This window comes from Xyrauchen texanus, chromosome 34, assembly GCF_025860055.1.
Source record: "Xyrauchen texanus isolate HMW12.3.18 chromosome 34, RBS_HiC_50CHRs, whole genome shotgun sequence".
Taxonomy (NCBI): Eukaryota; Metazoa; Chordata; class Actinopteri; order Cypriniformes; family Catostomidae; genus Xyrauchen; species Xyrauchen texanus.
Genome location: NC_068309.1, coordinates 29,902,959 through 29,916,461, shown reverse-complemented (window position 1 = coordinate 29,916,461; position 13,503 = coordinate 29,902,959). Strand labels below are relative to the sequence as shown.

The window sequence follows — 13,503 nt, the reverse complement described above, 5'->3', positions numbered from 1 at the left end:
GTGAAGCTGTATCCATAAACTAACTTTGTATGACATCACGGAGCACACATCTTTTTTGGTTAACTATCCCGTTAATCTTTAAAGTGAGTCACTATCAACTGCCATTGTATTGAAAAGATGGACCGGGAATGTAATTACAATTTTCCTTTTGTGTTCCGCATAAAGTAGTTTAAAGAATTTTCATTTTTGGGTCATATAATCAGAATTTACAACAACAGTTTTAATATACCACACAATACCAAATGTTTCATTCGAAAACCATAAAAGCACATGTATATGATCAACGAATGCAAGATGTTGTGAAAATGAATAGGGCAACTGACAGTTCTGTAAACTGCCCAAAAAATCCAATACACTTGCCCCATGCCATTGTGCAATATTTTTTGTTGAATTGTAAACGTAATTTAGTAGTTTGTTCACTAGATTTGGAAGCGACTTAGCCCTCAGGTGTGTTAGTGTTGTGGAGTGTATCCCATAATGCTTTCTTTCACCCCACTGGCTGACGATTGATTGGAAACCCTCCGCTTCCTCTGCAAGTTCCTCAAGAGTAAATAAATCTTCATTTACATAAACGGATCTGTCCTACAGTCAATCCGGGCATAGGGGGATGTTTATCCGGAGGCCTGGTTTTTTCGTAAGGGGAGGGAGATGCTCTCTTGCCCCTTTATTGTGTTGTGAAAGTCCATTTCAAGGATGTCACCCCTAGCCCATTAGTTTGGATAATGAGCCCTATAAAGCACATTTATAACTCTTGACATAACAAGCCAACAGATTCACCTCTGTTCCTTTTTTTCTCTCTCACTCTCTTTTTCCTTCTCCGTTACAGAGATTAAAGGAGGAAAGGTCAAACTTATGCCCTAGGCATCCTGCTCTTACTTTTAAATTATTATTAAGGCAGTGGTTCTCAACTGATGGACCATACGTCTAAATAAACTCTATTGTATTTGAGTGCAAATTCACATGCCACTTCGTAATATGGTCATATTGGCAATACAATAGTTATCAGTGTATTCGGCTTAATCTTGTCATGTAGCTTAAAATGTCATGATATTAATTTAGCATATTATGGAGGCTATGCAGTTAATGGTCATTTTAATAATCTGTATTTTAATGTTTGATTTTAAGAACATTTTTGTTTACTTTTTTGATAGTGTTTTGGATTGCCACTTGGTGTCCAATGTAAAATTTGAAACAAAGCCAGTTTATGCCAAAATGTATATTGTGTGTGCAACATAGTACAGTGACCGGCTACTTATCTTAAGAGTTATTAGAAGTTGCCACCAGACCCTTTTGTGATTCTAAAGCAGATCTTTAGGTAAAGACAGTTGATTTTGAGCATCTTTCCTGATTCTTCATCTTTATTTTTATGTTATAGTGTTAAAGCTGTGATTGATACACGCGGTCAGAGGATCAGCTGCAGTCATTTTGTGGTTGAAGATTCATACATCAGAGATGAACAAAGACAGAGCACATCATACAGGTGAGCACACAATACTGTATGTCACAAATTAAATTAATATTCATTACTGTAATTAATGAGAAATTGTAATTTCTTCCATAAAAAATGTGCATTCCATTCAGTGTGCACCAGCGGTTACATATCCCCTTTTTTGCCAGAATAGGGATGATCCAGTTTTGAAATGTATTTAAAGAAAGTAAGTAACGGTAGTGTACGCAATTCTCGCAAGAAAGCGAAAAGCTGCATGTAAAACATTTTAGAACGTAAACTGACTTTAGATGCTCAATACATTCTGATTCTGATTTGTAAATAGTGGCATTCTGCGGTCAAATATTTTTGTGTTATGACCTCTAAACTTTATTATTGAACGTTGTTCCAGGCAACCGATTTTCTGTATAGCTTTTATAGTTTAACTCATCAGGTGCGAAATCGGTGATGCCAATCATCATTGTTTCTTGGTTATCACACAACTGAATGTGATCTTTTTTTCTTGTGTTCTTTATTTGATGTGTTTGGCACTATTCTTTCTTCGTTTTCACAGGCAGATATCTCGAGCAGTGCTCATCACAGACAGATCTGTGCTACCTTCAGAATCTGAGCAGCAGGTATGCATCTGTTTGTTTTTCTTATTACTTATTTTTTTTCCACTCTTTGGCCCATTCTCTCTTTTTTCGCCCTTTTGCTTATTATTTCTTTCACAAGTTCTTTAGCTCTTTTGCTCGTTCTTTCTTTCTTGTTGCTCTTTTGCTTATTCTCTCCTTGCTCATTCTTTTATCGCTCTTTATTTTTGGTGAGACTTTCTATGAAGCCCATATTTATTATGCGTTGTAAAGGCATTATAATGCATTAGTGACGTCACATAATACACCAAACCTTATATTATGTATAATAACTTCACATAAATAATTGTAACCACAATTATAATAAATTATAATACTTACATATTCATTGTTATACCTTAGAGTATAATGCATTATAACACAAGCAACATCCAATTTTATCTGTAGAAGTTATAATGTATTATATATATTTGTATTATATATATATATATATATATAGGTTGCTGACAAAAGCAATGTCTTCTTATAAACATCCATAAAATATTTTAAGTGGTTAGAAGACATTACAAGTGATGCTGGAATTTATAAACCGTACACATGCACAAATGACAAAATAACACACATTTAATGTACATTTTAAGATATTAAGAAAAACAATTTTAAAGCTACAAGATTAAAGTATATCAGAAACTCTCAAGAACAAAATATGTATGTTGATCACACGTGTAGCCAATCGTAATAAAAAAAGTCAAACTGATTCTATACAGGACTCTATTCAATTAACTTTAATGATTGTGCATCTTATTTGGAGAATTATTTTATAAATAACTTCCATTATATAAGATTGACTTGTATTGTATGTTCCAAGTTTATTTTATGGCTGTTTATAAGATACAAAAGTCTTTTGACTGTTTACACTATACAGCACCTATACTAGATTTATTAGCTTCTGCTGCATTAGAATTGGATGTTGCTTGTGTAATAATGCATTATACACTAGTCTAAAATATAACTATGAATAGAGGAAGACTTATAATGTATTATAACTGTAGTTATAATTATTTATAAGTTATAACTTATTATAAGGTTAATTGTAATTCAGAATAATGCATTTAAAATGCCTTTGCAATGTATTATAAATATGGGCTTCATAGAAAGTGTTACCTGCATTTCTTTTAGCTAATTTTTTCTTAAAGGGACAGTTCACCCAAAAATGAAAATTCTCTCATCATTTACTCACCCTCATGCCATCCCAGATGTGTATGACTTACTTTTTTCTGCTGAACACAGACAAAGATTTTTAGAAGAATATTTCAGCTCTGTTGGTCTATAAAATGCAAGTGAATGGTGTCCAGAACTTTCAAGGTCAAAAGCACATAAAGGCCACATTAAAGTAATCCACACGACTCACATTAAAGTAATCCACACGACTCACATTAAAGTAATCCACACGACTCACATTAAAGTAATCCACACGACTCACATTAAAGTAATCCACACGACTCACATTAAAGGACGGACACACGGTTTGGGTGTGAAACAGGTTAGTATTGAATTCCTTATTTACTAGAAATACTTTCAAATTCTTCTTCTTTTGTTTTTGGCGATTCACATTCTTTGTGCACATCACTACTTACTGGGCAGGGAAGATAATTTATAGTAAAAAGGACTTAAATATTGATCTATTTCTCACCCACAGCTATCATATCTCTTCAGAAGACATGGATTTAACCAATTGAGTCTAATGAATTACTTTTATGCTGCCTTTGTGTTTTTTTGTAGAGAAACATCTGTTTTTAGAAGAAGAAAGGATTCGTTTATCTAATACTATAATCCAGTATGTTGGGCTTTTCCCTAATTGAACTTTGTAAATAGAAAGAGCTGAACACCAGCAAAATGAACCGCTCTACCTTACTCAAGCACATCCTGTTTATACATGAGAATAATCACAGTATCCACAACATAATGTAATATTACAACATTGCACAGAAAATGAAGTGAATAAACATGTGAACTTGAACTAACATTTACATTTATTCATTTGGCAGACACTTTTATTCAGAGTGACTTACAAAAGAGAAAAACGTAAGCGAATCATCTTTAGGAGACTGTGGTACAAAAAGTGCCATATTACAATGTTTCACTAGCATCAGAGGAGTATTCACAACAGGTTAAAGTGCAACAAGAATTTTTATTTGTTTTGTTAGTGACTGGTTAAGTGCTCTTGGAAAAGATGTGTTTTTAGCCATTTTTAAGACAGAAAGTAAGTCTGCTTCACTGATGGAGTTGGGAAGGTCATTCCACCAATGTGGTATGATGAAGACGAAAGTCCGGGAAAGTGTTTTGGTGCCTCTTTGTGTTGGTACAACAAGGTGACGTTCCTTATCTGACCCCAGGCTTCTTGTGGACGCATAACTCTGCAAATGATTTTAGGTATGCTGGAGCAGACCCAGTGACTGTTCTGTATGCCAACATCAGATCCTTGAACTTGATAAGTACATCAACCGTGTGCTGTAACATGCGCTCTGTTTGGTTGATTAAACAGTTTGGTTGATTAAAGACCAGACGTGCTGCTGCATTCTGGATCATTTGGAGAGGTCTAATAGTACATGCAGGAAGGCCTGCAATGAGAGCGTTACAGTAGTCCAGTCTAGTTATGACAAGTGACTGAACGAGCAGTTGTGTGGCATGTACAGAGAGGAAAGTTAACATGTTCAGAGAGTAAACAGTCTAAAACACAGAAAATGTATAACAGTCTCTAATGCATCAATATTTTAGAATACTATAACTTACCTTAATATAATATACCTTATTTAGCTTATACCGTAATATTAGCTTGTACAGTTGTCCTTTCGGTCCTTTGCTCATTCATTCTTTCATTGATTCTTTCTTTCTCTCTTGCTCATTCTGTTTTCATCTTTTGCTCATATATTTTGCTCTTTCACTCAGTCTTTTGCTTATTCACACATTCTTTTTACACTTTATGCTCTTTCTTTCTTTCTCTCTCTCATTCTGTCTGGTTCTCTTTGTCTTTAGCTCGTTTTTTTGATCGTTCTTGCGTACTTGCATATTCTCATGCACATTTAAGTGTGTGTGTGTGTGTGTGTGTGTGTGTGTGTGTGTGTGTGTGTGTGTGGCATGTTTCTTGCAAGTCTTGCACTTTTGCTTTTCACCTTATATTGCATTACATCTTTTTTTATGCTGCATATAATATTTGGATGGATTCTTGGGACACATCCAAGATTCAGCAAGCAAAGAAACGGCAAAACATCAGAGCCGATTTGTGGAATCATTACAATAGTTTTAACATCCCGTTCTTGAGCGTAACATTCTAAAGTGAATTATGAGAGGAAAAAATAACCTGTTCAATGAAAGGAGCATAATTCTGTTTATTGTTACCTCTTCAGAATTGGATAAATGAATCTTTCTGCCGAGAGAATGAAAGGTGACAGGCGAGCATCCTCTTAGGCTAATTTGAGTGCTGTCCACCAGAATACAGGAAACAAAGTGATCAGCGTGCCTGCTGAATTTCAGCTCCAATTTGGTCTCCATCAGGAATTCATGCTTGAATATTCAAAGCAGGTCAGGAGAGGAAGGAAAAGTGTGTGTAATTTATGCTCATTAGCCTTAGCGAACAGAAATTAATATCAACGTCTTGACACAGTGTGGAAATGGAATATTACATGACTGCGTGTGACAAAACGTAATTAAATATTCAGGCTGGTTTTAATTAGCCGTTCATCCTTTGGAATGACAGTCGCCAAACGAGCGAGAGATGCTTTCTCTTCCTCTTTCACACTTCTCTTGTTGGCATGGCCGTCTTGTTGCTCTGTCCATTTGATTAAAAAGCGGTTTTAACATAGGTTAACCCAAGGACTGTATGAAAACATTGTCTGGATACATATAACGGGATTATATATATACGTTACACAGGCACAACTTTAGCTAATATGTTTCAACTCTGTCCTGCCTTATTTATCATTTAGTTCACACACTATGCCAGTATGCCATTCCTTAAGAATTCTGCTTTTGAAGACATCTTAATAGAGCACAACATTTGGGTTCCAAAAGTAAAAAATCTTGTTTATTTTCTCCATAGGGGAATTCATTGTCAATGATAACTTTATAAACTGACCTACAATGAGCTCTTAGATTGTTAATCGATGGTATACGCTCCTGTTGAAGACAGTGGCGGTAACCCACCTTTTTTTTTACTTGGCTACAACATGGGGTAAAGTTGAAAAATGTGGTGAAAGGGTTTTTTTTTTATCGATCACAAATCTGAAAAATTCAGTTGATTTTCATTGATGTTCAAACTGGCCAACGGAATTACAGTAATCCCAACATGATGTGACCATTTTATCTGCTTTAAGTTGCTCTCTCTCTCTCTCTCTCTCTCTCTCTCTCTCTCTCTCTCTCTGTCTGTCTGATGGTTTATCTGACTATTTATGTCTATCTATTTATGACTATCTAGCTAGCTGGCTATTTGTCTAACTGTAGTGTCTTTATATCCATTAACCTTCTTTAACTATAAAACTAGTTTAAATATTCTGACAAGGCTTTGTCAAGCCAACATCAATCTAGATATATTTTGCTGTAGCACTATAGATTTACCAGTACCACAAAACTTTTGCTTGTGCCAGGGTGGAATTGTGAGTGATAAGTCATATATTTGTATGTATTGTAAGTTGAAGTGTGTTTCCTGTTTAATGGCAGATCTCATTGGTGACTGTTCCTTCTCTGGAATCTTCTACACCAGCTATTAGAATGGTGGAGCTCTGTTCTTCATCCATGACCTGCATGCCTGGCACCTGTGAGTTACAATTTTACAACAGTTATACTTTCACCAGTCTGTACTTTATTTCCATGGGGCAAAAAAGAAGAAATTTGATGAATTGACACATATAATGAAACGAAATAACGTAATAATTGGGGTTTTCGAGTTCTCACGCATGGGCATTCTGTTATGATCCTTTCGCCTGTGCTTTTCCTGCTCGCCTCTCAGCATATGTACATCATTATTATTATTATTATTACAATGTGACTATTTGCACTAGGTGTGTGCATTCAAATAGTCTGGTGGAAACAAAGTGTGCCTCAAGTATCGGTGCAGTGATTTAGTGTTTAAAGACGGTATAGATGTGCTTTTTCCATGCGGATGACCTGGGTTCAAATCCGCCTTTTGACCCAGTTTTCCCCATCCTGTTTCCTTTCTCCACTCTTAACATTTTTCTTTAATACTTCTTACAAAAATAAATGCAATTAATAAAAAGGTTGATTGTCTCTCAGTGATTTGGTCACGATAAAGGTCAGAGTAAATGACCATAGTTTTACTATATTAATGTTGTAATAATGTTTTTTTGACCGAAGCCATAGAGTTAATGCAGTTAACCATGGTGTTACAACAGTACTATGGTGTTAACATAGTAACCATGTTTTATTTCGTGAATACTATAAAATACCATGGTGATACTAAATAAACACACTGCAGTGATGCTCTGTTAGTATTTAATTAGGACTCCAAATATTATCTGCACTTAGCGAAAAGAAGCCTATTTTAGCCTCTAGCCTTATTATAATTATTCTTTTTATTATTATTATTATTGTTATTAAGAAATACTGTTGTCTTCTTAAAATCTCAAATAGTTTACCATGTTTCTAGGATATGGTAATATTTTGACAGAAATTCATGTTTAGGCATATATTACTTTAATCTTACTGAGATGCGGATGCAATCTTTGTTTATTAAAATATAAAGTAGCATACAGGTGGATTAGAACCCAGAGCCTCTAATACAAGGGGCGAATTAGATACCACTAGTCCACCCAGTCAGATTCTTATCAGCAGAGCTGATTGATGTACTACTGCTACATTGACCAACAATATCTTATGACCGACAGTAGCAGACGTAGAGCTAAAGTTATAACATTTATTATATAAAATATTTATTTTAGAGCTAATTGAATTGGCCATCAAGAAGACTATTTATCAAAACAGACAATTTAAAATAATCTTTTACAAGCACTCCTCGTTGTTGTGTGACTTCAAATTAACATGAGATTGACGTGAGAGGGATCCCTTCTAAACATGACCCAAGATCCCTGCATTCGGAATTGTGCTCTGTTCAGCTGCGTGGTGCTTATACAGCTGGAGTTTCGCCTACTGGCCCCTGCTGAAAACAAGTTGTCAAGCTTAAATTGCTCCAATGGAAGGAATATTCATAATAAAGGGAAAAAATTGTGTTCTGTATGAAATCCATACACGATGCCATTTTTCCCGTATTTTAGTGTCACACACCCAAACTGCTGAGAATGACCTGAAACACATCACCTTTCACGTGAGTTGTGTGAGATATTGACCGTTGCTTTACACAGATGCTACACTTGACACAGAATAGGCTGGGGGAAAGATCAGCACGTGTTTTCTATCAGAAGCTAGATCATTTTGTCAAAATCATATAGCGTTTGAGTGCATGTAATTGTTTCCCAAAATTGGGATTTTAAAACCAGTAAACGCACCTATTCATGACATGCCATTACATTTTATTGCATATGTCAGTGCTCATTCTGGTATAGAGAGAGGCAAAAAAATCTGGATTACTGCATTAATTCCAAATAAAAGTACAGTAGGACAGGGGTAGTTAAAACACTAAACGTGATTTTCTTGCATTTCCCTTTTGACAAACACTATTTACTGCCAAAACAATGACACTAATCCAATGAGAAATACACTATTTTCATGTTAAGCCTTTTCTCTCACTATCTCTCTCTTCTTACTGGTCGTTTTATTAAAGCGTTTTTCATTTTAAGTTTAGTAGCGGACATTGGCACTGAATGCGTTTTGATGTCTCGCACATGAACGGCTGTAAATATGGGTCGATCCTACAATTCTGTGTCATTTAAGTCTCCATTACAAGTGTGCGTGGTATTTATATTGTTTAATTTCACCTGATTACAATGTTGATAGGCTTATTAAAAAGAATAATACGTTTTTATAATGTTACACACTTCTGTGGGCTTATAAAAGTTACATTTTAAATAATTGAAATCCTTTTCTATTGCACTCTTCCTCATGTACCAAAATCTGTATGTCAAACATCTTTGACAAAATAAATGCTAAATCATTGGATTTCTATTTTTCCCCCACATAGAGTTAAGAGTTTTGTGTTGCATTCTCTCACTAACATGTATTCATTTGTGGTAAATGTGTAATTTTAACACTGATAGTGGAGGGTTTTTGTGTGTCCCTTGATTTATTGTGCACCCTGTTATGTCATGATACTATGACCTTTCATTGAAGATATACTGCATGTTAGGATATTACATCACACACCTGGTGTACATGGGTGTACATCACCCATTCTGCAAAATTACTTTGAGTTATTTAAAGTTTATTACTCTATTTTCTTGTATGTTTTTCTTTATTTTGTGGTGTTATTCATATTTGCTCAAGCATAGCATGTCCACCCTTATATGGGAAGATATATGGGAAATTCATGTAATTTAAAATTTCAATATACAGTATTTATGTTAACAGAAATAAAATCATAAATATTAGTTTACAAATATGTTTCTTAGATATAGTGGCTAATTTATCCACTGAATGTCCACCATGTTTTTGTCCACCCTAATGCTGCCCATTTAACTGGATGGATATCTGATTATTTAGTAATATAGCTTGACCAGAATGACTAATACACTCTTTAAAATGTCCCTGTAATGATGAAATATGAAGAGACTTGTAAAAGTGTTTTATTTTTCAAAAGTTTCAAAGCCAGAATGCCATTGAATTGTAGGACCCATTTACGATATGTACAGAGTTGCAGTTCCTCCGCTCTCTATACGCAGATTACACAGTCTACAGTAACAGTAAAATACAATATAAAGTAACAGCAAAATTCAAAAACCTTCATAACTTTGAACTGCCATCAGCTCGTAATGTGTGTGTGATATGCCAAGACTGGCTTCAGTAAATGTTATATCGCCCCCTTGTGGTCTCCCAAAGCTATTATGTCAGACTACATTGAATGAAATGAACTGGCAGAAAATTGAAAGCACACAAATTAGGCTTCTAATTGAAATGTTGGCTGATGTTAATAAATTAATGCCTCAAATGCATTGATAAAATAACATGCTGATCAATAATCTGTGGTGAAAAATAATATTTTATGACATCACTATCACCTCTTTCTTTTCCTTGGGCTATTATCACTGTTTACAGCACAAACTTTTCGCTTCTTAACAACCATGTAAAATGATCTTGTATGGCGCATTGTTGCCAAATGTATAATTATTTTATGTATTTATGTAAATATACCTCTTGCAGAATCTTTAAGACCTTTAGCATTTTAAAACCATAAAAGAGAGCATTTTTATTTAGTATTGTCCTGAAGAAACTCATTATAGTTATTTTAGTATACTATATCTTGAAAATTATGCAAGAGGAGTGTACACAAATCTTTTGTTAATGATCCTGCTTTAAATTGCCTCCATATCGATAGTCTTTGAACACAGCCAATGTCAAAAAATGTTGTTCAAAACACTCCGTACACCACCCACCACAGCTATGACTCCATCATTAACTCTGTTCATAACAAATCATTGTTATTTATATAAGTCATTTTGTTTGTTACACTAGTCTTATTTTGCTATCAATCATCATGTAGGGGTAGATCAGGTGGAAATGGGGGAGCCTGGCTTAGGCCTCTGTGACTGACTCCGTCCTCATGGGGAATGAAAAGCTAAATCAGCAGAACTCCACTTCTTCTCTCTGAGAATTGAGTTCTGAGGAAATGATGGGGCGCTGGAACAGAGATATAATTTGCGCCTCTATCCCTTCATCCCACAGAGAGATGGATTGGAGTAGTTCCTCTTTAAGCGTATGCGTTTACAGGAGAAGATGATCTTTATCGTTTTATTTTTTATTTAAAAAAAAATTTTTATCCCCTTTTCTTCCAATTTGGAATGCTCAGTTCCCACTACTTAGTAGGTCCTTGTGGTGACGCGGTTACTCACCTCAATCCGGGTGGTGAAGGACAAGTCTCAGTTTGCCTCCGCCTTTGAAACTGTCAATCCGCGTATCTTATCACGTGGCTCATTTTGTATGACACCGCGGAGACTACCAGCATGTGGAGGCTTATGTTACCCTCTGCGATCCATGCACAACTTACCACACGCCCCATTGAGAGCGAGAACATCTATTCGTGACCACGAGGAGGTTACCCCATATGACTCTACCCTCCCTAGCAACTGGGCCCATATGGTTGCATAGGAGACCTGGCTGGAGTCACTCAGCACAAATGCTGTCGACTGAGCTTAACTTGTATTGAACCCAGAATATTCTGTAGGGGGTGACAGCTTGGTCCCCAATATGTGTAATGTATAATAACTAGTCAGGATTTCAATAAAATGACAGAGTTTACTGACGATAAAGTGTTTTCCATTCTCCACATTTCCAATGGCAACGATCAGAAAGACAGGTTACAGAGGAGTTCAGGGAGCGGACTAACTTAAATCACAGAAAAAAAGGATTTATAAGCATATGCAAAATATAATTGTTACAAGATTTTCTAAGATTCTAATAGGTTACAATATGAAAAAGAAAATCGATAATTAGGTAGTGATAACATTATTCGAGTTCTCGTCATGGGTCTAGTAGACTTGTATGCAGGTTTTAGTTGTGAATACTTCGCTTTCCGAAGTCCCAAATATTTAGCTACGCTAGAGACACATGTTAAAAATCTACTATAAACATGTCTACATCCAGATAATTCAGACAAGGTAGCTTGTGTATTACTTTCCGTGACCTTGGTTGGAATGCAGGTCTCACCATTTGCAAAACATAGGGAGAACAAAAGACCAATACAAAAATGATTTTAAGGAATATTTCAACTCTGAACTCTGTTCTGAATATATCAGTGGTTGTCTTAAGGGGAAATAAAATGCTTAAGTAAAGAAAAGAAAAAATAGTATCAGAGCAAAAATCATAGAATATTTCTATCTATTAAAATATTACATAATAATGAGTGAATTCAAGGAATTAAGGATGCTAGAAAGAGCATGTTAACATGTTAACAATAATGTATTAGGGTTTTTTTTCTCTGAAACTAATCTATTCACTGAACATTATAACCTAGGCATGGACTTCCTTTTATAAACAAGGCACACAGAACACACACAGACATAAATATCTCACACTGCTTGGATGAATGCATTATAAAAAGGCATATAGCATATAACATTTGAGTTTGGAACTACATTAGGTAGAGTAATAGATTTTTGGTTAAATATCCCTTTAATAATTGGACTGTATGAGTGTTGAGCAGTGATATAGACAGTAGCTTGGTGAAAAGGCTTATAGCTTTTACAATATTGCATATTTCAGAATGGATTGAATGCTGTATTATTTACCAGTCAGCATCCAGAACCGGAACTATCCATTTTATAAAGGATATTATATGCACATCGCTGGCCATTTTATGAATCCAACTGTACTGCAGAGTTTTTGCTTTTAACTATCCAGGAGTTTATTACTTTGGTTTTGAGCTTTTTGAAATCGGCCTCTGGAGTGTCTCTTGCTGTGGAGAGAATATTTTTGCAAAACTCTTCAATGTCCCATGAGTCTTCAGAGCCTTTAGCGAAGCCGCACCTCTCGTCCCACTGGAGATGCCTACATCTGTGCTCCTCTCCTTCCACCAGCCTCTCCAAATCGTGACACAGAGTTCTGGCATGCTGCTTGGAGCTGCCTGCACTCCAGTTGTTCACTTTGATCCTCACGTATACAGACTTTCATGCACTTTATTGTACATGGACCTAAGAAAGGAATTGAGAAGTAATGATAAGCCTGGAAGTACTGTGTGAACTCCTGGGATTAGCCAGGACATTTCCATATATCCCACTGAAGCCATCAGTAGGACTTTTAAGAACATAGGAGAATTGAGATTTGTTGTTTTTGTGCCTGTTACTTATTTTCCCTTCTGGATGGCACTCATTGCTACTTTCATGGAAAGTCATTACATTTTCATTTAGTCATTTAGCAGACGCTTTTATCCAAAGTGACTTAGCAAAATAGCAAGCAATTTGTCATACAAATTTCAATAACATCTACAGTGGCTGGAGTAGTATAGGTGCTAGAAAGAGACAGGTGTGTGTGTGTGTGTGTGTATGTTTGTGTGTGTGTGTGTGTGTGAGAGCGTGTATTTATCACTTTGTGGGGACCAAATGTCCCTATAAGGATAGTAAAACCCGAAATTTTTGACCTTATGGGGACATTTTGTCGGTCCCCATGATGAAAACAGCTTATAAATCATACTAAATTATGTTTTTTGAAAATGTAAAAATGCAGAAAGTTTTCTGTGAGGTTTAGGTTTAGGGGTAGGGTTAGGTTTAGGGGATAGAATATAAAGTTTGTACAGTATAAAAACCATTATGTCTATGGAAAGTCCCCATAAAACATGGAAACACTACTGAGTGTGTGTGTGTGTGT

At 35.6% G+C, this 13,503-nt stretch overlaps 1 protein-coding gene across 1 annotated transcript in view; it reads left to right on the top strand.

Annotated features, from left to right (window-relative positions):
* LOC127627456 (rab proteins geranylgeranyltransferase component A 2-like) overlaps window positions 1–13,503 on the top strand; it is a 79,034-nt gene that overhangs the window by 49,202 nt on the left and 16,329 nt on the right. Inside the window, exons 10-12 of the mRNA XM_052103839.1 lie at window positions 1,376–1,480; window positions 2,001–2,064; window positions 6,736–6,832. Of these exons, the coding sequence (XP_051959799.1) occupies window positions 1,376–1,480; window positions 2,001–2,064; window positions 6,736–6,832 (266 nt within the window). The remainder of the gene's footprint in view (window positions 1–1,375; window positions 1,481–2,000; window positions 2,065–6,735; window positions 6,833–13,503) is intronic.